Raw genomic sequence first — 24,013 nt, 5'->3', positions numbered from 1 at the left:
AATTTAATGAGTTTTATATTTTAAATATTAAGTCATATATTTAACTAAATAAAAAGTAAAAAGTTTTGCGCATGCTCACGTTTAGCGGAACAGGAAAATGGCCATATTCCTACGCGATGCTGAAGTCTGCTACTGACGGCGATTTTGTTTGTGTCCGACGATTGTATCACAGCAGCGGAAATCATTTGAGGAAAGTTAGCAAACCTTTTTGTTTTTAGCGGCTTGTCGTGCTGTATATGCGAAGTTTTATTCAGTTACCTAGTTCACACGAGAAATTTTACAATGCCGAGTTTGGAGGAACTTTTACGTACTCATAGCGGTCGAGATGGGATTATTCGGACGTTAGGTTATGCGTGTCTCTTGAGCAGTGGCCTTACAAAAGGCAGTTTATCGAAAAAGTTTGGAATCTTGAGTTCAGAGTTTAGTCATTGCAGAGTGATCTCCAGGCTGTTGGACGACTGGCCGATGTTGACGTACAGTATGTCGTACGGTCTAGGGACTCAAGTAAGTTTGTAAAACTTGCTTTTGCGATTGTGCTGGTTCAAGTTTCACATGCGAAAGACGACAACGACGTAGAGGGGCGACAAAACATAACCTATTGTTTCGTCCCTGTCGTCCCTCTTTTTGTTACGTAGCACATTATTTTCGAACAGATTATTTCGCATGTTGGTTTGCATTTACAACGAAAGAAATGGCAAGAAACCAATCGAAAGCACACTCAGTTTCTAAGTCAGCGGAGGAATAACTTCCCTAACCCATGCGTGATGTAGACAAATGCTAAATAAACTTTACTTCTGTTCATGGCCACAAAAATAATTGTCAGGCAGGGGCGGAGGCAGGGGTGAGGGCGGTGATGCTTTCGTACATCGTTTGCGGAATTGTTGAGCAGAACGTGTCAGCTGTAACTCCAGCTTAAAACAGAGAGCCCGTAGACCTTAGGCCATTATGCAGAGCAAATTGAGTTGAGATGTCTCAACTGTGAGATTCATGGCAAAATAGACAGCTTCAACATAGCGCCTTGTCAGTGGATATATCTTAAGATTCACCCTGGATGGGAACTTCAGCGCAGTGCTTATAAGCAGGGCCCTATGCTACACGGCAGGACCAAGCAGGACAGGCCGTCTGCAGCGATTGGTCAGTGGCGCGGCGCTGACCAATCACTGCAAACGATGTTGTCCCGGTCCCTTGGTTCCGTTTGGTCCCGCCGTGTAGCATAGGATTTATAAAATTTAGAAGCGCTAGCAAAGACGACAAAAAAGGCAGGCAAACAGGAAAAGTGCTTACTCTCGACTGAACATTTATTTAAAAACAGCTGAGGCAAACAACCTCGATAGAAATACACTGAATCACTCAGTGGCGTCACTCATCACCACGTATTAATGAAATCAGTCTCTTTTTGATGCAGGAAAACTGACAGCTGGCTGACACAGCCTTCGGTGCCCTCTTTCTTTATAGCATGCGCTTCAAGCACTTCCCTTGCAGCTTTTTCACAGGCCCTCCCCACAATCGTGGTATTTTGAAAGTTGGGCTGGCACAGACAGTCTCTGCAATGAAGAGGCAAGTGTCCTCCTGTTGTCGAGCACAAAGACAGGTCATGCTTGCGCATCCTCTCATTTACACACTGTCCTGTATGGCCGATGTACACCCTACCGCATGTCAGCGGTATTCTGTACACCACGCCCACATTACAATCTACAAATCTTTTGGCATGATTGACGGTGCAAAAGCTCGCGTCATTCTTTTTTCCTGAATCTGTGGGCATAATTGGGCCAACTTACATGGCGCTGGAAACACCAGCGGCACATCAAATCCTTTTGCCACCTTTTTTAAGTTATGTGAAATTTTGTGCAGCTAGGGGATGACTTGAGGTCTCGTTTTTGTTTTTTATTTTATACCCTGACACTTGTCCTTGAACTTTTTCAGCAGCGTCTCGGCAACTCCAAGCAAAAGTGAAGTTGGATAACCGGTATCTCTAAGTCGATTAACCTGCAGGCTGAAGCTGTCACTCATAACATAGTAGCAAGACTTCTGAAGTGCCGCATGGAGACAAGACGAAGCAATGCCCCCTTTTTCCTAATTTAAAATGTGTCGAATTGTAGGCGAGGATTCCCTTTCTGGAGCGCGGTTGGTAACTCCAGCACACTTGGTTTCCCGTGAACTGCAGTCTCAAGTCTAGAAACTGGAGAAACTGGGCATCCGGGAGTTCCTGAGTGAACTTTAAAGTGGCCCTGCAAGGACTTTTTTAACTGGTCTTTAGTTTGCACCGAAATTGAGCGCACTGAACATAGTAACTTAATGAAACTTTTCTTTTCTCGAATTTCGCTTTATTTTAAAAGTTACATGCAAGTTAAAATTACAAAAACAAGCAAAAAATAACCTCCTTCATGACGTCCTTGGTTGCTCTAGCGGCCGTGAACTAGAGGAGGGGTAGTGAGCTCAGCGAATGCTCACGGCTGCCGCACTCCGTGTCGACGGCTTGAGAGGGCGCCACTAAAGCATGTTCTGGATAGGCTGTATGAGTCAGGCAGCCAGGGCAGCTCGCATTGCATGTGGTGCACGATTAAACACTAATTCGGCATGACACTTCATTGGCCGCAAGCTACAGCAAACACAGGGTAAAGATCAGTTCAGAACGGAAGCCACTTCACGCTGCCATACCGCCAAAGGGCCGAACCGCAAGCCAAAGCTACTCGCCGAAGGCCTTTGGAAAGCTCGGAACCATTTGGATCCTCGACTGCAGCGCCGCTGCGTACATCCGGGACCTTTCTACGCTCTCCGCTAGTCGGTGCCTGATCCCACTACGCCTTTCTAGTATGCGCCGCCTTTTCCGCCGCTTGGTGGTGGGTATGTCGACAGGTCATTTCTTGTTTCCATACTTTATAAACTGCATTTGTTTCTTTTCTGATATAAAACACTGAACAAAAACAACTTTTATAAAGAACTGAAACCACTGAAGCTAATAACCGCCACTTCTATTTTGTATTTCGACTAAAAAGAAGCTTTTAGCGGCTCTTACCAGTAGTAAGCCCAGGACCAAAAACTTCACATTTCGTGCGTTTTCGGCACCGCGGGTCGCCCCTGTAGGGAAAGGAGGTTTCCGCGTCGTCCGGTTAAAATATGAAGCACTGATATTTAGTTCCTCTCTCCGTGCCCGCTGGTTTGCCCGAACCCCAAGAGACATGGAAACCGCAAAAAAGGTAGACGCTTAAATATGATTGCAGGGCCCCTTTAAGCCATTTGAGTTGTTATGAAACACCTTTAACACTTTCAACAACCTGGCACGTTAAAAGGTATGATACGTTCTTTCAACTATGGCAACATTCTGACAATCTTTTGACATGCCAGGTTGTTGAGAGTGTGTTAAAAGTGTTTCATGACAACTCAAATGGCTTAAAGTTCACTCACAAACTCTCGGACGGCCAGTTTCTCCACTTCCTAGACTTGAGACTGCAGTTCACGAGAAACCATGTGCGTTAGAGTTACCACCCCCGCTCCAAGAAGGGAATCCTCGTCTACGATTCGGCACACTCCAAATTAGTAAAAAGGGGCATTGTTTCGTTTTGTCACCAAGCGGCACTTCAGAAGTCATGCCACCGTGTTATGAGTGGCAGCTTCAGTCTGCAGGTTAATCAACTTAGAGATACCAGTTATCCAACTTCACTTTTGCTTGGAGTTGCTGAGACGCTGCTGAAAAAGATCACGGGCAAGTGTCAGGGTATAAAAGCAAAAACAAAAACGAGACTTCAGGTCATCCCCTACCTGCACAAAATTTCACATAACTTAAAAAAGGTGGCAAAAAGATTTGATCTGCCACTTGTGTTTTCGGCGCCATGTAAGTTGGCCCAATTTCGCCCGAGGATTCAGGAAAAAAAAAACGACGCGCGCTTATGCACTGTCAGTCATGCCAAAAGATTTGTAGATTACAACGTGGGCGTGGTGTACAGAATACGGCTGACATGCGGTAGGGTGTGCATCGGCCAGACAGGACGGTGCATAAATGAGAGAATGCGCGAGCATGACCTGTCTTTGCGCTCAACAACCGGAGGACACTTGCCTCTTCATTGCAGAGACTGTCTGTGACAGCCCAACTTTCAAAATACCACGATCGTGGGGAGGGCCCATGAAAAAGCTGCAAGCGAAGTGCTTGAAGCTCATGGTTTAAAGAAAGAGGGCACCAAAGGCTGCCTCAGCCAGCCATCAGTTTTCCTGCATCAAAAAGAGAGTGATTTTATTGACGCGTGGTGATGGAGGGACACCACTGAGTGATTCAGTGCATTTTTATGGAAGGTTGTTTGCCTTAGCTGTTTCTAAATAAATGTTCAGTTGAGAGTAAGCGCTCGTCCTGTTCGCCTCACTTTTTTTGTCCTCATGTTTGTATAGCGCTTCTAAATTTTATAAGTCATGAATTAACTTGCTTGCTTTGCCATTTTAGTAGCATAGGACCCCAGCAGTAAACAGAAGTGGCCATGGCTGACTGCCAGTCACTGCAGATGGTCTATACATGCCTTGCACATGAGGTCGTATGGCACTGTACCAGCCATCATTGTTAATTAATTGGGGTTGTACGGATATTTAAACAGCGTGTAGTTGGTCAGCCATTTTCAAAGTTGCGACGAGTCACTCGATGTAGATGAGCAATTTAGCCAGTGCAGTACAACCGCTAGTCTGAGGTCTTTAACGTGCATGCAGTAGTGATGCATGACTGCACGCCGGTGCAATGCTCATCTAGATCGAAACGGGTAGGGGTGGGGATTGAACCCAGGATCGCTGGGCTCATTGCTCCATACCCTGCTCCTGTGTCCGTACCTTCTGCAGCAAATATTTGGCACCATCGAATTTGTTTTTGGCAAGGCTTGCCGAGAAGAACAAATTCAACGATTCCAAATGTAGGCTGCAGAAGGTACGGATACAGGAGGAGGGTACAGAACAATGGCGGTGGGTGGGACATCAATGCAAGCTATGTATTGTCCGTTGCAACTCGAGAAGGTAGGGCGAGTGAAAGGAAGGCCAGCGAGGAGGAAGCAGACGAAATGCTGGAGAAAAGGGGGGAAAATGTCCTCTTCTCTTTAGCGTTTTGTCTGCTTCCTCCTCCCCATCCTTCCTTTTCCCCGCCCTGCATTCTTGGATTGCAACAGACTATAGTTAATGCAAAAACTATAGAACTTATCCAAAGTGCGAGAATTCTACGTGCAATGCTGCCTGAGGTTACAAAAATAAATGTTAATTGCACGCATTCTTGACAGATGGCACTGGAGGCACACAAGGTGTAGTGTAGATTGTAGTTACTAGATGGCGCAAGAGGCGATCCTCCTCTCTCGGCTACCCTTCATCCCCCAAAGTGCGATTCACGGGGAAGGCCCACTTTCGGGTCGGGAGAGCTCTTTGTAAGTAGACACCAGTCACTCTGATGACAGCCAGCTAGAGAGCTGGCTCTTGGGAGGGAAGTCGAGGAGCGACCCGCCACAGGATTTGACCGAGAGCAGGCGTAGCTGTGCGAGCCCTCTGTAGGGAGTAGCCGCCACCACCGCAACTGGACGCCAATGTAGTATGGTCTCTCGACCCTTTGTCGACTCAGTCTGTTTCCTTTGCGTGCTTCTGATTCTGGGTAGCTTTGCCGAGGCACGGCCTGCCAAGCTTGGCTCTCCGATCGAGCCACCGCCTTAAGACAAGTTGCGGTTGGAACACTATAGAAAAATGCTTGCCCGTACTTCCCCATATATTGTGCCATCATCATCTTTGTTTCATATTAAAGCCAGATAGAGGTGCCACAAGCCCAGTGTACAACAACGCTTTCAAATTCCACAACACCTGCAGGAGGTCCTCCTCTTTCAAGTGTTCGAATTGAAAAAAAAAAAAAATTTTTGTTCATTGACCTTGTAAGAGAATGTTGTCCTAGCAGCACACTGGGATGACCTAGACTCACTGACATGCGAGAGTAATTAACCGATAAAGAAGCCTTCTACTTGCATGTTCTACCTTTGCGGTTTTGAAGCCATTTCTGATTGCAACCTGTGTAGAGATCACTTGCACAGTGAAACCTTGGGCTCGTGTAGATTATTTCGTGGCCCTGTTGTAGTCTCATGTCCTCGACTCAACACAAGCACTCATGCAGAAAAGAATTTTTAATGTCATGCGCTCGCCGATCGCATAAAAAGTCAATGAAGACCTGATAAACATAGTTGAATCATGAGCCAAAATGTGCTCCTTTCTAATAGTGGTGCCACCCTGAAAGATCCTTCCAAGGTGTTTGGACAAGCATTTTTCCCAGTGTAAAGGAGGATATGGTCTAACCAAACATAAGATAGTTTGTACAAATGACAAAATAATTGCTGTTGCGGATAATCTCGAGAGTGGTACAGTTAAGCAAGTAATTGTCCAAGTTTTCTTGTTTTTGTGGCACAACTAGAAGGCTTTTATCAAAATTATTAGTGTGTGGACTATACTCATCTAGTGGAGTCTAACCTTTCAACTGTACTGCTGTTTTATTCTCGAATCACAAATAACATTGATTGTTTTTTTTCCCCTGACCTTTGTATGTTAAAATGTGGGGTCGATTACTGTTTTTTTTGCTATTGACCTCTCTTGGTTCCAGGAGCAGGATTATGTCTTACGGATCCTTGGAGTTCTCAAAAATATTGCGGACCAGGTGTTCTACCCAGTGGAGCATGTCACGTGGCTGGCAAAGAAGCAGATAATTAACATTCAAACTGACTCTTGGGAAGCTGCAGGGACCATCTTGTGGGCATTTTCCCTGTACTGTGGCATTGCAAGGTAGGCAACCCAGCATTCTTTTTAAGAGCCATGACATTATGGAGGTTTCTGGTTGTGGGAGATTTATGTACACCCTCCGGCAAGCCAGCTTCCACGTGGTCCACCATCAAGCAAACGGGACCAGGTCCGTTTGTTGGTTATGTGCTCAAAACATAAAAAGAACAAAAACAAAACAAAAGAAACATAAATACATAAAACTACTGAGGAGGGAAGTTATGCTCCTGTTTATCGAGCATTCAGTATATGCAAGGCCAGCTGCATCTGTTGACAACGGACGTGCTAACTACGGCAGCAGGTGAATTGTTCTGCACCACGCTGTTTACAAAGAGCTAGGCCTGACATGCAGACCGACGCCTGTTGTACCCGTGGCATCCACCATACAAATATCATACCTGTGCGGCCTTTCTCTTGCCCACGTCCTAGGCCGACGTCCAGGGGATGGAAAAGAGGCATCCCCGGTGCATCGTCTTTTATAACTGATCAGCAAACAAATATCTCGCAGCCACCACCAAAGGGTGCCAATTAGTGCCATCTATTGGTCGGAAGGGCAAACGGAGGTCAGGAGGCAACTTCTTTCTTCCGACTCGCCCCCCGACCACGAAGCCAGGGAGAGAGGCGCCCTCATGAAATCGTGGGGCGGCATATGATAGAGCTGTCTTTATATCCTACAAATGCTCAGTTAAAAAGAAGCTTACAAACTGTCAAAACAAAGATGAGAAACCACTTTTTTTTTTCTGATTTGTGACACATAATAATTTCACAATAAGAAGACCAAAACCACAAAGCCAGTGACATGTCTAAGTGGCCAAACAGGGGCTGGTAGAACTTGTCTCTGGTGTTCACTACCATATGAATGTTTGTAATGTTGAAGGAAAGAGACTGATCTGGTCGTGCCGAGCCCTCCGTGGAGTATGTGCCATCATAGCATGATCGTAAGCCCAGTCAGCTGCACTGGTGGCTCCGAGGCACGGTGTTGGTGTTTGAATTCCTAGCTGGTGGGTTTGAATTTGGGTCGCGTTTTATTGAAGGCTGCTTATTGTTGCAAAAACACCTTGACTAAGATGGTCATTTTCAGTTTTTTTGTTGTTGGGGTGCGCTAGAACCCTTTGTTGTTCTGGCACATAAACCGCCGAAATCTAATTTAGTACGTTGCCTGATCTTGAGACAAGGAAGCATATGGCAGGATAATCACTGATCAGTAATAACGACCGATAAATTAGGGAAGAAGATGCAGTCAATTTAAGATAATTTAGTATTCAGAGGGTTAAGAAGAGCCGTTAAGCTACTGTGGAGTGCGGCGATTTCAGGATATTAGTATTGTGACACTGTGTATATAATACAATATACTACTATACACGAGCTGCATGATGTTTGTACCTCAAACATGTTTTCAAGATATCTGGCTAAACCTTACCTCCCCAAAAATGTAAATCATTTTTTTTTGTCTTAGAAAAGCATGTGTCAAGCTGGAGCTTCATGCTAGTTCCCATTTCTTATTTTTCGAACAAGCATTGGTAACAATTGAACTATATATAGTATTTGCTTTTAACCAGACTTCTGAGACACCCTTATGACAAAATGGACATCAGCTATCTTACATCCTCGAATTTGTAAACAAAGGACCCCAGGCATAGTCAAGGTAATTATAACATTTAGGAGTAAAGCTGTCCATGTCTCGGCACCACTTGCTCTGCATTTATGCTTTTTATAGAGCTTCATGTGTTCTAACTTTAAAATGATGTTGGATGATTGGCTTATGCCTGAATAGAAAGAAATATCTTGCTGTAGCATGAGAAATGTGCAAATATATGCCCTAAGCATAAATGTGTCATTTATGTCCAGCCTTTATAATAAGTACCATAAAAGTGGTAGTTTGATAACTTCTGTTGCCATAAAACATCGTCCTTACATCATTTTTAGACTGTAATGAATGCTCAAAATAAACATGCTTTTGCTTATTAATCCACATTTTAGTGGTTAAGGGACCTGTGGCCCACAAAATATATCACAAAAGCACATCAGCTTGGGAACAATATTAATTAAAAATTTGAAAACCTGTTCATCACCAGGCATTATGTACTTAAATTGCCCCACATTAAGTTTAGTTACGCTGCATTTTTATTGTAGCAAAGTTTTTACTCTTTCTCTAGGTCTCTCCGAACCATCAACATCATTCAAAAGAAGCGAGAAAAGTTGTATGGCCTGAGTGATGACGTATGCAGGTAGGTACTGTTTTCATATTAGACCTTTAGACACGACAGCGACCCCTGTGGCAGTGGTCCTACAAAGAGACCACATAACGCAGGATACAAAGAAGGGTTCATTAAGAGACACCTGACATTACATACCATAGACAAGAAAGAAAAACAAAAATCAAAGATCCACTATTTTTATTTATATAATATCTTATAACTTGGAAGCTTGTGCCAAAAAGTTTGGTGTAGATGCAGTATTCAGTTCAGATTTCAAGTCTGCAATGGCAGCTGGTAAAGCCACCACTTCAGCAGCAGGCTGTTGACAAACTCAAATTGTTAAACACTAACAATACCACATCTCAATGTCCACGACTTGCTCAATTAAGAGCTACGACTGGCCAGGTTAAGGCAACTATTGGGACGGCTTCTTTAAGTTAGGCAGCATATTTTTTCTAAAGAGCACAAAAGTACAATTGTTTCACAACCCCAGTGAGGAAATTGGCTCCTGGATTACCTCGAGACAACCTTTTCAGATGCCTTTGACAAACCAAAACAGTGCAAGCAGTAAGCAAAGGAAAAGTTGGCTAGTCATCGTGAGGCCACCACTAAATCGTCCGCTTACTAAATCAAAAACATACTTTAGCTCTTCCACATTATTGATGCTTCGATGCTGGAAGGGAACTGCACTTGGAAGTTCTGCACAGGAGCTGGTTCATTATTGTTGCAAAATTGTCCCCTTCACTTCAACAACTCATAGATGAATGTAGGGAATATAAAGAACTTCAGAGCAATGTAAATTTCAAAGACACCATTTGAGTGCTTTTTCAAGGTAGAATGATCCTTATCCCTATTCTGCTCACTTGCAACCATAAACATCTGTAGCTACTGTGGGATAGTGCTGCTATCTATGAACACATAGGTTAACTAGCAGGTTTGCCCAAGACGCTGGCAACACGGGTAGAAATAGACGTTCTTCAAACATGGCTGCCTAAGCGTCGCACGTGTGTCTGTCTTGCTCCCGTAAGTTGCCCCTCACTACACAACACAACATGGTGACAGAAGTGGGATCGTGCTGAATCGCTTCAAGAATCAACCGGAAACGAAGTCACGCCTGACTCCTGACCATGGCCGACGGGACAGCCGCCAACGGTACACCCGGGACGGGCCCCCAGTCGGGATCCTTTGTTTTCCAACCACCGGAGCCATTTGTGTTCAGCAACCCCAACGAATGGCCCAAGTGGAAACGGCGCTTTTTACGGTTCCACAATGCGTCCGGACTAAGCAACAAACCCGAAGAGCATCAGGTAGACACTCTACTATGCATAATGGGCGACCAATCCGAAGACGTGTTCGCTTCGTTCCAACTCTCGGAAGAGGAGGCAGGCCGTTTCGAGACCATCATCGCCAGCTTCGACGGATACTTCATACCCCGGCGAAACGTGATATTCGAGCGAGCTCGATTTAACACGCGCGTCCAACAGGAAGGGGAGTCTGTGGAAGAATTCGCGACGGCGCTTCACAGCCTGTCAAAACACTGCGAATACGGCAAGATGCAAGAACAGTTCGTCCGAGACCGCCTTGTGGTAGGAATTCGTGACAAGAAGTTATCGGCCAAGCTCCAACTGGACTCGGATCTAACGCTACGCAAAGCACTCGAGTCCACCAGGCAAGTGGAAAGTGTTCGACAACAACAAGCGGAGCTGACGCAAGACGGGAAGTCGAACGGCAGTGTCAACAAGGTCTCCTCTGGGTCCAAGCAAGTTAAGCAGTCTTCCCGAGGCACAACCGGGGACAGAGCTACTCACACTACAGAAAAGTTCGCGGCTGCCGCGTCGAATTCCAAATCCACAGCTGTTCAAGAAAAGCAATCGTGCAACTGGTGCGGGCGGAAACGGCACTCGAGGAGGTCCTGTTCAGCTCGCTACGAAACGTGCAAAAACTGCGGCAAAAAAGGTCACTATGCTTCAGTTTGTCTCTCCAAACGGGTCAACCATGTCTCCGGTTCCGACGATGAGATCGGGTTCATCGGAGGTGTGTCGCATCCAGAAGCAGACAAGTGGGAGGCTACGGTGGTGCTTCAAGACGACCCTGTCAGCTTCAAAATTGATACAGGGGCTGATGAAACAGTCATCCCGACAAGCGTGTTCCGAAAAATCAAGCGGAAACCACTGCTTTAAGAACCACGACGGCAACTTCACGGCCCAGACGGCAGTCCCTTAGCAGTCCAAGGTGTGGCACAACTGACCATGACCTACAAAGGTTCGACATCCTTACAAGATGTCTACATCCTCGAGGACTTACGCACACCTCTGCTCGGCAGACCCGCCATTCAAGCGCTACAAGTGGTCTCTTTTGTGGACCGCCTTGCCACAAAGAACAGCCAAATTCACCGGAGCTCACATCTTGACGTGAAAAAGGAATTCCCAGCTCTCTTCAAAGGATTAGGCCACATCAAGGACGCCTACCACGTGCAGCTTCAAGACGGAGCGACTCCTTTTGCGGTGAGTTCCCCACGCCGTGTTCCTCTACCGTTGTACCAGCAAACCAAAGAAGAACTACAGCGGATGGAATCTATGGGGGTTATATCACCTGTCGATGGACCAACGGACTGGTGTGCTCCTTTGGTGGTAGTACCAAAGCCGGATGGTACGGTGAGGATTTGTGTAGATTTTACAAAGCTCAACTGCTACGTCAAGAGGGAATGGCACCCCATCACGTCTGTTGAAAACACGCTGGGACTTCTCCAAGGCGCAAGAGTGTTTTCCAAACTTGATGCCAACTCAGGGTTTTGGCAGATACCGCTCAGTGAAGAAAGTAAGAGTCCGACAACATTCATTTCACCATTCGGGAGGTTTTGTTTTAACAGACTTCCATTTGGTATCTCCTCTGCCCCGGAACATTTTCAGAAGCAGTTTTCAAGCATCCTGAACGGCATTGACAGGGCTGTCTGCCACATGGATGATGTCCTTGTTTGGGGCTCCAACCAGGAAGAGCACGACGAGAGGCTCCGTAGAGTGCTTCAGCGACTACAAGAGACGGGAGTCACACTCAACCATCGCAAGTGCTCCTTTCAAGTTGAGGAGATCACCTTCCTGGGCCACAAAATCGACCGCCAAGGGATCCGTCCAGATGATGCAAAGACCAAAGCAGTACGAGAAATGTGCCCTCCCACATCAAAGCCAGAACTCCAAAGAATGCTGGGAATGGCAACATACCTCGCCAGGTTTGTCCCTAACTTGGCTGACGTTCTTCAGCCACTGAGCTCCATGCTTAGCTCGAAGCAAGAATTTGTCTGGGGACCAAGCCAACAGACAGCCTTTGACAAGTGGAAGAGCATCCTGTCATCACAGCCTGTCCTCGGCGTCTACGATCCCGCATCAGAGACAGTGGTCACTGCGGATGCATCCTCTTATGGACTGGGTGCAGTACTGCGACAAAAGCGAAAAGATGGGAAGTTTCAAGTTATTGCTTATGCATCAAGGCTCCTGACTGAGACTGAAAGGCGATATGCCCAGATAGAGAAGGAGGGACTGGCACTTGTTTGGGCGTGTGAGAAGTACAGTGACTACCTTGTCGGCAAGGAGTTTACTTTAGAAACGGACCACAAGCCGTTGGTTCCCCTCTTCTCATCGAAGGCACTGGATGACCTCACCCCGAGGTTGCAGAGGTTGCATATGCGCATGATGTGCTACAAGTACAGCATCACCTATGTGCCAGGAAAGGAGCTGCTTGCTGCTGATGCACTCTCCAGATCGCCTCTCCAAGAAACTGGCTCATTGGACCTTGAGCAAGTGGTCGGCGCTTATGTCCGTCAAGTCAGAGCCAACATTCCTGTCAAAGAACCATGTCTTCAATGGCTTGTCAAGAACCAGAAAACGGATCCTGTATGCCAAGTATTGCGCAAGTACACTCAGCAGGCATGGCCCAGTCGCCGTGACCTCAACAAACATGTCAAACCCTTCTACGAGTTCCGGCATCAGTTCACACTGGAAGACGACATCCTGCTGTATACCGCAAGGATCGTCGTGCCTGTGCATTGCCAGCAAGATGCCTTACGTCTTCTACACAAAGCGCACTTTGGAATTGTCAAGACCCAGGCCAGAGCTAAACACTCTTTGTGGTGGCCTGGCATCAGCAGGGATGTTGAAGAGACTGTAAAGAGGTGCCAACGTTGCATCGAGAAGTCAAGCAACAGAAAGATGCCACTACTACCAACGGACTTCCCTGAAAGGCCATGGCAACGGGTGGCTATGGACCTGTTCTATCATCAGAACAAGTGGTGGCTCATCGTTACGGACTATTTCTCCAGGTACCCGGAAGTAGCACTGCTTAGCAATCTCGCCTCTGAAACAGTGATTGGCCACTGTAAGAGCATCTTTGCCCGCCACGGGATACCGGAGATTGTTGTGTCGGATAACGGTCCTCAGTTCTCGCGCGTGACAACGTCAGCATTCTCCGCATTTGCTCAAGAGTACGGCTTCCAACATATCACATCCAGTCCCCATTACCCGCAAAGCAACGGCCTGGCTGAAGCAGCTGTTAAGATCATCAAAAAATCGATGGAGAAAACTGGAGACCCATACAAGACACTACTCGCGTACAGGACTACACCACTAAACAATGGGTTCAGCCCAGCTGAACTGCTCATGGGAAGAAGACTCCGGTCCACGATCCCAACAGCCAAGAAGATGCTGGTTCCGTCAACTCCAGACATGACACAGCTACGAAAATACGAAGAAGAGCTTCGCGTGAAACAGCGCAAGGCCTATGATCGCCGACATCGAGTACAAGACCTTGCCGACATTGTCGACGAACAGAAGTCTGGGTCGTTGACCTGGAAAGAAGAGGAACAGTACACCGTCGCACTTCTGAGCCAAAATCTTACATCGTCGACACCCAAGAAGGCCCAGTCAGGAGGAACAGAACACATCTAATCCCTTGTTCGCCTTCTCCTGCCTCACCAAACCAATCGAAACCGTCAACAAGTGTGTCAGACGACGATGGTTCGGGAAAAGGTCAAACAAGATGCGGGGACAACTCGCACCTACGCAGCAGAGGTGGCCGGTGTCTGAAAACACCACAGCGATATACTCAGTAGCAGACCTTATGCCTATCCCATAAAAAGGGGAGATGTGGGATAGTGCTGCCATCTATGAACACATAGGTTAACTAGCAGGTTTGCCCAAGACGCTGGCAACACGGGTAGAAATAAACGTTCTTCAAACATGGCTGCCTAAGCGTCGCACGTGTGTCTGTCTTGCTTCCGTAAGTCGCCCCTCACTACACAACACAACAGCTACAATCCACGCAGAAAGTTGAGCAAGGTGAAATTGTTCAATCACCAGGCTCTGCCACCTTCCACTTCTACGCCAGCACCACAGGCAGTTCTTTTTCAAATTTCTTGCCACATGCCTCTTGCACCTGCTCGTTCGAACCATCTGTTTACCCTCCCATCATCACGGACCAATGGCTCTCAATGCCAAACTGACATCTTGTGAACCGAAGACAACCACCCGATCTGTTACCATTGACACACACCAGGAAAATCGCACATTGTTGCTGTCAGCCAAAGCATATATGGCACTATTTACCGACAATTTACGGAAGGCCCTTCCCACGGCTGCATCGAAAACACCATCCTCTTGGGGGATATGTGCACCAGAGCTCTATCGTTGCCGCTCAACAATCACCTGGGTCAGACGCCATTGCACTGGAAAAGGATCTCCAGGTGTTCGAGATGTTGCTCGGCGTTAGTGCTGGACACCAAGACGTCCGTCGATGCAAATCAACAAACTGATCTTTATAACCACACAAAAACTGAAAAGAACATGAAAAGGGGTGCTCCGCTGAGACCGCGCTGCTACATCGTCGAACGCTGCCAGGCTCGTGCTGTTCTGTTCGAGCCCAGAGCTCGGTCTTATCGGTGCTGCTCGTGCCGCGCGCTTGAAACGTCATTAGCTGCTGACGTTGCGTGAGCCACTGCTATAAGTCTCGCGCTTTGGTGCCACCGCTGTAAGTCTCGCGCTTTGGCACCACCGCTTTAAGTCTCGCGCTTTGGCGCTAAAAGGGGTCCCCCCTAGAGGAGTCGCAAGGGCGATGTTGTGCCCAAGAGACGGAGCGATGATGCTGATGCTCGGTAGCTCGTAAGGATGGTGCCGATGGCTGGCATGAAGGCGGTCAATGTAGAGGGTGTAGGCTGGATGCGGACGACAGTTCAATGTGAGCAGGCTTCAGGTGGTCAACGTAGATGGTGTCATGCCGCCTGTTCAAATCCAGAACGAAATACCTGTTGCACCTTTTGAGGACCTTGAAAGGGCCATCGTAAGGTTGTTGCAGAGGCTTCCGGACTGCGTCTCAATGCAAGAAAACATGTGTGGCCTAGGTTAACTCGTCGCATACATACGTCGGATGACGGTCGTGCTGCCTTGTTGGTGTGGCACGCAGGTTCCGCATAACTTCTCGAAGCTGGGTGGCATAGCTGGAAGGATCGGGCACGGTAGAAGTAGGAGACGTCACAAACATTTCTCCTGGGAGGTGAAGTGACTGCCCGTAGACTAGGTCTGCGGCAGTGCATCCCAAGTCTGGCTTGAGTGTTGTGCGGAGGCCTAGAAGCACGATGGGAAGAAGTGTGCTCCAGTTGTTCGGGTCATTGTGTGCTCTTGGTGTGGCCTTTGGGGTACGATGAAATCTTTCCACCAGGCCGTTAGCAGCGGGACGGTACGCTGTTGTTCGAATTCGGGAGGATCCGATAAGAGTCATGATCTCGTGAAACAAACAAGATTCAAATTATGCGCCTCTATCGGTGGAAATAGATGACGGAACGCCAAGTCGCGAAATCCAACCACTGACGACTGTCTTCGCTACGGTTTCCGCGCGGATGTCTGCAATAGGGGAAACTTCTGGCCAGTGGGTAAATCTATCTATGCAAGTGAGCATGTAGATGGCTCCGTCGGATGGTGGCAAAGAACCGACGATGTCCCCGTGGATGTTGTTGAAGTGAGCGGTGGTTGTCTGTATTGTGGTGAAAGGTGCAAGGGTATGTCGATGAACCTTAGACAGCTGACAATGCAAACACGTGCGAGCCCATTCACGCACATCTTTGTTCATCCCTTGCCAAACGAAGCATTGAGCGATGAGGTGTTGGGTCGCCCGAATGCCGGGATGAGAAAGGTTTAAAGTTTAATAGCAGGCAGACAAGAATAGATGACATATGACTGGGCAAATACACAACACAATGATGTCAGCAACTTGATCCTTGAACTTGGCCGATGTCAGACAGTGGCTCGGATCTCTGCGGTGGCACCGACCCGAAGACCTCCTTCTTTGCCTTGTCTTTGCTCTTGCATATTTCTGTCTATCCCCTTTCCCGCTTCCCCGTGAGGGTCGGTGTTCCCACACAGTGTCAGAGCCCAAGCGCGTGACCCTTGCGGTGCCGGGCGTAGGGCACCCAGGCACGAATCTGACATCTAGAGGGCACAACTCGCCCCTGGCATTCTGAGCCCTCAGCTGGCGGGGCAGGTACAGATAGAAACAGCACAACAATCGTGACAGGAGGTGCAAGCATCTTCTTGTTAATGGGTGGCAACATTCTGTTCTTGCTACATAAACAAAACCAAGGGGCTGTGTTGGTAGTTCATCGGAGAGAGTATGTTAGACATAGCCACCCAAGTCACAACCAGCAGGACGAGGTGCGGGCCACCGCACAGGCTGTTCTTGAATGATGTGATACCCTCCCTGCTGGGGACTTCCCCCATGCTCAAACTTTCCCTGCTTCGAAATTCAGGGGTGGGCCTAAATTCAGGGGCCATTTGCACCATTTTGCACCAGACGCATTTGTCCGCGCCATCCTGCGCCATTTTGCGGAAACTGCGCCACAGCCAACACTTTGCGCCATTACAGCTCTAAATCGCACAACGTGTGCCAAAATAGTTCTATTTTGTCTTGGTTTCAGTTTTTATCGACTCGATTGGCAACGATGAGTGCGTTTAGCTTGGTCGGCCTTGCAATTTTTTGTTCTGTTTATTTTTCTTGTGTATCCCGAGTCGGAAGCACGCGAAAAAACTCTGGGGTCGGATTTCAAGCACTACATCACCTGTGACTGGATTGTTATTCTTCAACCATAAGCGGTTAAGCAAGTCGGCCGAGGTGAGGTCTGCGGCCCGGGTTTCAGATAGCGTCAGATAGCCTGAAGGTCTGCGGCCCGTCTTCCAGACGTCAGCCAGTTGAAAACACATCAGCGAAAGATTTCTTTTAGTGCTTCATCGTTAGAAGTTAGAACCGCATTCCTGCAAGATAAATCGTGATTTGATCGGACTGAAATGCTGTCCGATCTGAATCCTTGCCGGCCAGCAGCTCTCACGTGAGTGGTAGATCTGCTCGGCGTACTTTAATCTTGCTCTGGCTCATTGCTTCGAATATGATAACTCCGTTAATCGTAGTCTGATGCTTCGATATTGAGTTGTACAATAGGATGAGCTCAAAATTTGTTGCCCTGTTCCTCCGCACAACTGCACGTCCGTTGCTTACGCACGTCACGTGGTTTGCACATATAATTTCTATGTCGAGCACGTTTGGGTCGTGCTATAAACAGTGCAGGTGTGGATTTTGTGCAGCTGAAAGCCACTCAGAAAATATCAAGGACACTATCTTCACAAACATATGGTACTTGCTTTTAAGTTCTCACTAAGGCCAAGTTTTTGCACCTAATACACTGTTATCTCATCTACATAGGTTCCTAACCAGTCATGCTCATCTGTGCTGCTAAGCACAATTGAAATTGCTTGCATGCTCATCTAAGACAAGCTGAAGTGCAATGAAAACTGATTTGAGCTGCTCCTAGCCTGCTCCAGAATGTAGTTTTAGCTGCTCCCAGCCTGATCCAAGACAGCAGTTTCAGCTGCTCCCATGGCTGCTCCTAAGTACATTTCATTAGTTCCAGCCCTGAAATTGTAAGCTTTTGGAGCCTTACACACGTCTAAGTCTTGCACAGGTAATTGCTTCAGAGTCGTGCATATGCAGTTGTGCTTTTCATCCACTGTTCACATCCTGGTACCATTTCGTGAGACTGTGGTTATGTTTACAGTTTTTTTTAAACTTTAACCATGTTTAGGTTTATTGAATGACCCACCAGTTATGAAGTTTGCTTCGTGATGAAATTTTTGAAAAGGCGAAATGTTGGAGTGTGTGGGATTAAGTGACAAATCTGTGAAATTTATGGACAAAATGCAATGAGTGAAAAAATTGAACAGCACAAATAGGTTCAAATATGTCTATTGAAAGATGATAGAGCCTTCCTAAAATTATTGTATAGCAGTAGACTTGTCATTGCAATTTTGCAAATTTGGCGGAAATTCTGGAGAACCAGAGCTTCAGAATTTCTGATCTCGCAACTCATGTTCTTGAAGTTTTGCAATCATTACTTCATGAAATCGTTCCAGAAAAACTTTAGTCGTGTTTGTGACAAGCATGAAAGACATGATGGAACAGTACTAAAGAAAATACATAGGACCTGCTTTGCCATTTTTGGGTTGGTATGACGAGGAACACGGCTGTTTCTTTGAACATGATAGTAAACTCAGACTGGGAGGAAAGGAGTTAAAACAGTAATAGATACAACAGAAAAAGGGGGACAGACAGTGCATCAAACTCAGCGATAAAATTTATTCCGTCCAAGCCTTGCATACTTTTTTTCCAATGTTGTCAATGCAACAGACAGATATGTACCTTCCTCATTACGGTTCCATGAGAGAGACACTTGTCTAAAACAAAACAACACGCGAACAAACACACACACACGCCCACACACAAAAAGAAAAAAAGAGGGGTGTCAACTATTGTCTTACCTCCTGATATCTTCACCTTCACTTTTCATGGTTGAGACCATTGGAACAAAATTCATACACGGACATACATGACACAATGGACAAACTTAGATTGTCCGAACTTCTACACAGACAAACAAATAACCTCGGGTTCAAACTCAGGCACACTGCAGAAGAATAAAACAAGCCCAAAAATGGAAGAGTTCTAGACCTACTGACAACCTAGCAAACAACTTTTAAAAGAAAACACTTTGGAACTTTATATTTTAACAAATCTTTTGGACATATTGCCAAGCCGCATGGGAGGGTGACTGATGCAGTTTTTCTAAATTACTATTTGAATTGTTTCTCTCACGACAGATTTATCATCATTGGACTCTGTGAATCACCTCTGTTTCCAATCCGTTCACCTCACATTTGTTACATAGCTAGTTCACCTTACATTGGCCTAGCTAAATCCAAGTTGGAAAAATTGTTCTTGGCATTGTGTTTGTGTTCAGTCAATCTATCATTGATGTATTTCGAGGTCTAGCCTGCATATTTAAAACTTCAAGCCAACGATGGCTCGTGAATAATGCTATTTCTTTCCAAGGAACATACTTTTTGCTGTTACTTTTTTGCATTAATTTTGCATTGTTTAAAAAGGCATCAACTTAACTTTAAGTCAGAAGTGAAGATGGTTTTCACCCCAAACGTCTTTGCACAAGCTTTCATGTTAAAAATAACATTAAAATATAGGATGACTTCCCGCCGGCATTTTCGATTCTGTCTTTCTTTCTTATCCTAGACGTATATAAATAGTTGCGTTTTAATGAACCCTTAATTAATCACTGCATCCTCCAGTCTCCCCCACTGCCTCTCCAATGCATGACTTACGAAATGGCTGCAATACTTGTCTAGCACATCTAGTGCAACACTTGTCAAGTGTGGGCACATTGTCTGTATTTTAAAATGGTAATGTAGAGCAGAGAACAGTAACATTTTTTTCTCTGTATAAATTAAAACATTAAAGCCTGTATTTCCGGGTGGTGTTCTAACAAAGGAGTGAATTTTAATTTGCTCCAGCAAAGTGTTATTTTTTGTTGGAACATATCTGGCAAAGATTGACATATTGGCTTTAATACGCAAGTACTTTAGAGAATTATTCGAGTTCTCTGTTTGCCATTAATTTATATATTTTTTCCATCAATATGAAATGGGTTGGGCATGCAAAAGCAAGTTACCAATTATGTCTTGACATTGACGGCAGGAGAACTTCTAGCCAAATATTGGTAACCCTGCAGGTCACTGCTTACATGCAAGTGATCAAGCCTGTAATTTTTTCGACAAAATGAGCATCGTTTATGACTTTTTGAACTTTCTTTTCACCAATCTTTCAGGCAGGAGTGTGACGCTCTCATGAAGGAGCAACTGGGCCATGTCTTGGGCATCCTTCGCAATGTGGCTGATTTCGTAAATGCAATCAGCTGGTTACCAGGAAGCTTTCTCTGGGCAGGCAAGCTCAAGGCGTGGCACAATGGACTTTTGGGACTCTCGTCTTCTTTGCTGTCCTTAGCTTGTCAAGCTATTCTTTGATCTCCTGCAAGGGAATCACATGAAGTGACAACAGTATCAGTGGCAGCTTCTTGTTGAAATTACTCAACAGGATTGTTTGAGTACATTTTACAGTCAAAACATTTTGGTCTGGCTTGTCTACTAACAACACTCATAGATTTATTACATTTGTACAATGCAGGCTCCTGTGATTGTGTGTTCTAGGATTATTTTGAGGGAAGTTGTGGGTTTCCTTAATGTCGTTCTGAAGATTCCTTGAACAGTAGAATAATCCTAAAAGTGGGAAACCAGCTTCCCCACCATTTACTTGGGAGAAGTTGTTGGCTTTTTTTTTTTTTTTTTTTTGTGATGCGTTTCCTTTTTTTAGCAACATGCCTTGTAAGTTTGGTTTCTCAGATGTTATTGTTGCAAGAATCAAACGTGGCTTGCTTTTTCTTTGTGATCTGTTTCCAACTCCTTCCAGGTCACAATGGGGTGCCAGTAGCTTGCAGATTTATTTTCCTTGCTGGCTGCAAGGGGAGGACAAACGAACTTTTTCTGAGGTGGTGTGATGCAGCATGTGACTTTAGACAACTCTCTAGTTGGCCCCCTACATCCTGCACCAAAATTCATTTCAAAAGGAGGTTTGGTCATTATGCATAATTATGCATTAATGCACATAGAAATGCTTCCAGTCATTATGCATTAATGCACGTAGAAATGCTTCCAGTCCAGGCTGTGTTATGGAACCGGAAATCGACTACGGCTGGAGCTGGAAATCTATTTTACCAGCCGAATTTCAGGGTGTTTCCACCCAGAAATGGAGAAATTTCTTGCTGGAAATTAGATTTTTCCTCATCTAGCTGGGAAACTTCCAGGTGGATCATGTACTTCCAAGCTGGAATTTCTGATTTCCAGCATGAGCAGCATCCATTTCCAGCTGTAAACAGGATTTCCAGCTGCTGCTGTATAATTTAGCCGAAAATGTGGCTGGAAATTCTTCATTTCCAGCTGGAAGCTACAGCTTATTTTAATGTGGGAGGTTAAAGGCATGACACTCAGAGGAATGAGACAAGCACTTAATTAATAAATCAATTTCCACTATTAAATGGTGAATGTTCCTAAAAAAAGTAGGGTCATTCTTTCGGGCATTTCAGTGTTACTCATAAAAAAAGGTCCATGTGAATCTATCCTTTTCAATCATGCCTCAAAATATGCCTCATAAGTAAAACTTGCTATCAGCTAGTATATTCATTAGATTGCATTTTAAGTCAGAAGTGACAGGTTTCTCAAAGAGCTGTGTAAAGGTCAATCCTAGCTATTGATATATATCATGCCTAAAACTCGAGGAGCGGGAAAGGGAATGATAAAATGGGCTGTGCACATTACATTTGGCGAATGGCTAACTTGAAATCGAATCGGCCGGGACTGCGGAAAGTATTGTTGAAGGTGCCGGTATCTACTTTAAATTTATTGTGCAAGGTTTGGGGAGCAATAGTCTTTGCAACTCCAGTGAACCAGACAGTGGCACATACGTGAAGTAGAAAATAAAATATTGGCTTGAGCAAAACTGGCAAAGGGGATCAGAATGCACAAGGGTGGGGCTTGAATATTGAGTATTTTCAGCTCATCATCTGTTGAAATTTCTAAACTGTTCTGCAATTCATTCTTTTCATGAGCAACCCCACGTAAAGCCGGACTTGTAGAATCTTCCGAATTCTATGGCGCAACAAGAAGCTCTAAATGCCATGCAAAAACCAAACTTTCAAAGCACATCTATATTCTCACCTGAAGAACGGCAGTGAAAAACGTTCAGCTCCACCGAGACTGTTACCAAATTTTCTCTCTATTTGGTTAATTGAAGTACTTATATTTAAGATCAGTTATTCACTATTTTAGGTAAACCAGTTTCAAACATAAAAAAAGAAAAACGTTTTTGCTTGACAATTTAATCTTGTCAGGGTAGCGTACCAGTTTTTTTCCTAAAAATTGAGCTCTAGAAGATGAAAATTGTCTGCAGGAATGTTACTGTCATCTCTTCACGTACCCACTCGTCATTGTGACTGCAGTAAGCACTGGATTGGGTATGCCCCTCAACAAGTTCAGAACTTTGATCCCTGCTTGATGCTTCACAAAAAAGTACTGACAGACTGAAATAATGCGAAGGATACAGGGCACAAAAAGGAAGGGACAACACAATAACGTCTCACAAAGAGTACACTTTCGCTATCTGTAAATTTAAGCTTTTTAGACAGTGCTTTCACATGGTATTTTTTGGAAGATTATTTTGCTCATGGTACCTGTAAGCTTTCGTTACTTTGTGGAAATCTATTTTAGTATTTTTATGCTGTACTATTTTACTAAATTTACTTTTTTGTACAGTGAAAGTTTTATAAATAAATCTTGAACATTGTTTAAGCATGTTTCTTTTCTATTTTGAGTGGCGTTTTTTTTTTAAAGGGACACTGACACCCCCCAAAATATTTTCTTAATTTTTTGCCAGGCGCTTTATTATGGTGTCGGAGGACTACCCAATTAATATTTTGCAACAGAGTAGCGTATTTTTTTAATAAAGCCAAAAGACGCAACTGCTCGAAACCGAAACCGAAACCCGACGGAGGTCGCAGAAGTGGAGAGAAGAGAGTGAGTGGCGGAAGTCACGTGGCTACACCCGACCGTGTGTTTTTTTTTTGTTTTTTTTTCTCCTTCCCGGTAGCAGACGACATGCGGCGTACGGGAACTGCTCGCCGTGGGATTCTTTTGCAGTTATGTATGTTCCGCTCGTCGTTCTGTACTCCAAGATGAGTTGTTTTGTACATTGAGGAGTTGGAGATGAGTAGTGAGTGCCCGTGGTGAATTTTGATCGGCTCCGAAAAGAATACACCCAAGATGTTGCGTGAAGAGCTGGCTCACATGTCCTGCGTCCGAAACAGAAGTGGCATTGTGCGACAGAGTTTCCGAAAGATCAACGGGATCGGGACCAATGGCTGGCTGCAATTCCTGTAGACCATTTACGGGCACCTCGGAAAGCGGACGCTGATTTATATGCTCCTTGCATTTTGTGGAAAGTGATGAGTTCGCAGGTGTCAAAAAGGAAATCCCATACCATTTAATTCAGCGACGCGTCGTCCACAACATTTGTTTCTTATTTTTTTTTTGTTTCTTCAATGATAATTGTAAAAAAAAAAAGAAATGTAAACATCAAAAAATATTTGAAAAAAAAAAGTTTCACGGGGGATCGAACCCGGTCCTACCGCGTGTGAAGGGGACGTCTTTCCCACTGAGCTACTGGGGCATACCGGAATTGGGGGATCTCTCCTTGGTGATAATTCAGCCAATAAACTGTAAATTGGAAAGTTTGCTGCCGATTTTCCTCTAGCAAAAGCACTCCCGGGTCGAAGTCGGGATGCACCACGCATTGGCGACATTCTCACCTAGTAAAGAAATCGTACGCGTGCATATTCAACTCGAAGTAGACACGTCGTGCTTGACGTTTGCGCGAGCGATGTCTTCAGTCACGAGAAGGGAGCGACGGCTCGGCGACGTCTTCGTGCAAATCGGCTTGGTGGTCGGGCATGTCGTACGGGATGAATACCAATTCTTTTGATCAGTCCCAAATTTCTCTTTTAAAAGCAGACAAAATTCGCCGGTACCGCGAACGACAGTTCTGAAATAGAAGCCCCACGCCCGTCG

General features: G+C 45.5%; 1 protein-coding gene across 2 annotated transcripts; it reads left to right on the top strand.

Moving 5' to 3' along the window:
- The first annotated feature begins 7 nt into the window (after window positions 1-7).
- LOC115329189 (peroxisomal membrane protein 11C) lies at window positions 8-22,742 on the top strand. Of its 2 annotated transcripts, none has more exons than XM_040221358.3 (4): window positions 8-194; window positions 6,593-6,771; window positions 8,922-8,993; window positions 20,167-22,732. In XM_040221358.3, the coding sequence occupies exons 1-4, from the start codon at window positions 72-74 to the stop codon at window positions 20,360-20,362; spliced, it is 570 nt and encodes a 189-aa protein (XP_040077292.1). In that variant the 5' UTR covers window positions 8-71; the 3' UTR covers window positions 20,363-22,732. The 2 variants fall into 2 exon arrangements, with proteins under 2 accessions (XP_040077292.1, XP_029846573.2); XM_029990713.4 differs by having other exon boundaries at window positions 17-504; window positions 20,167-22,742.
- The last annotated feature ends 1,271 nt before the right edge of the window (window positions 22,743-24,013 follow it).

This window comes from Ixodes scapularis, unplaced genomic scaffold, assembly GCF_016920785.2.
Source record: "Ixodes scapularis isolate PalLabHiFi unplaced genomic scaffold, ASM1692078v2 PGA_scaffold0__279_contigs__length_252992795, whole genome shotgun sequence".
NCBI lineage: Eukaryota > Metazoa > Arthropoda > Arachnida > Ixodida > Ixodidae > Ixodes > Ixodes scapularis.
This window is presented reverse-complemented; position numbering and strand designations above follow the sequence as displayed.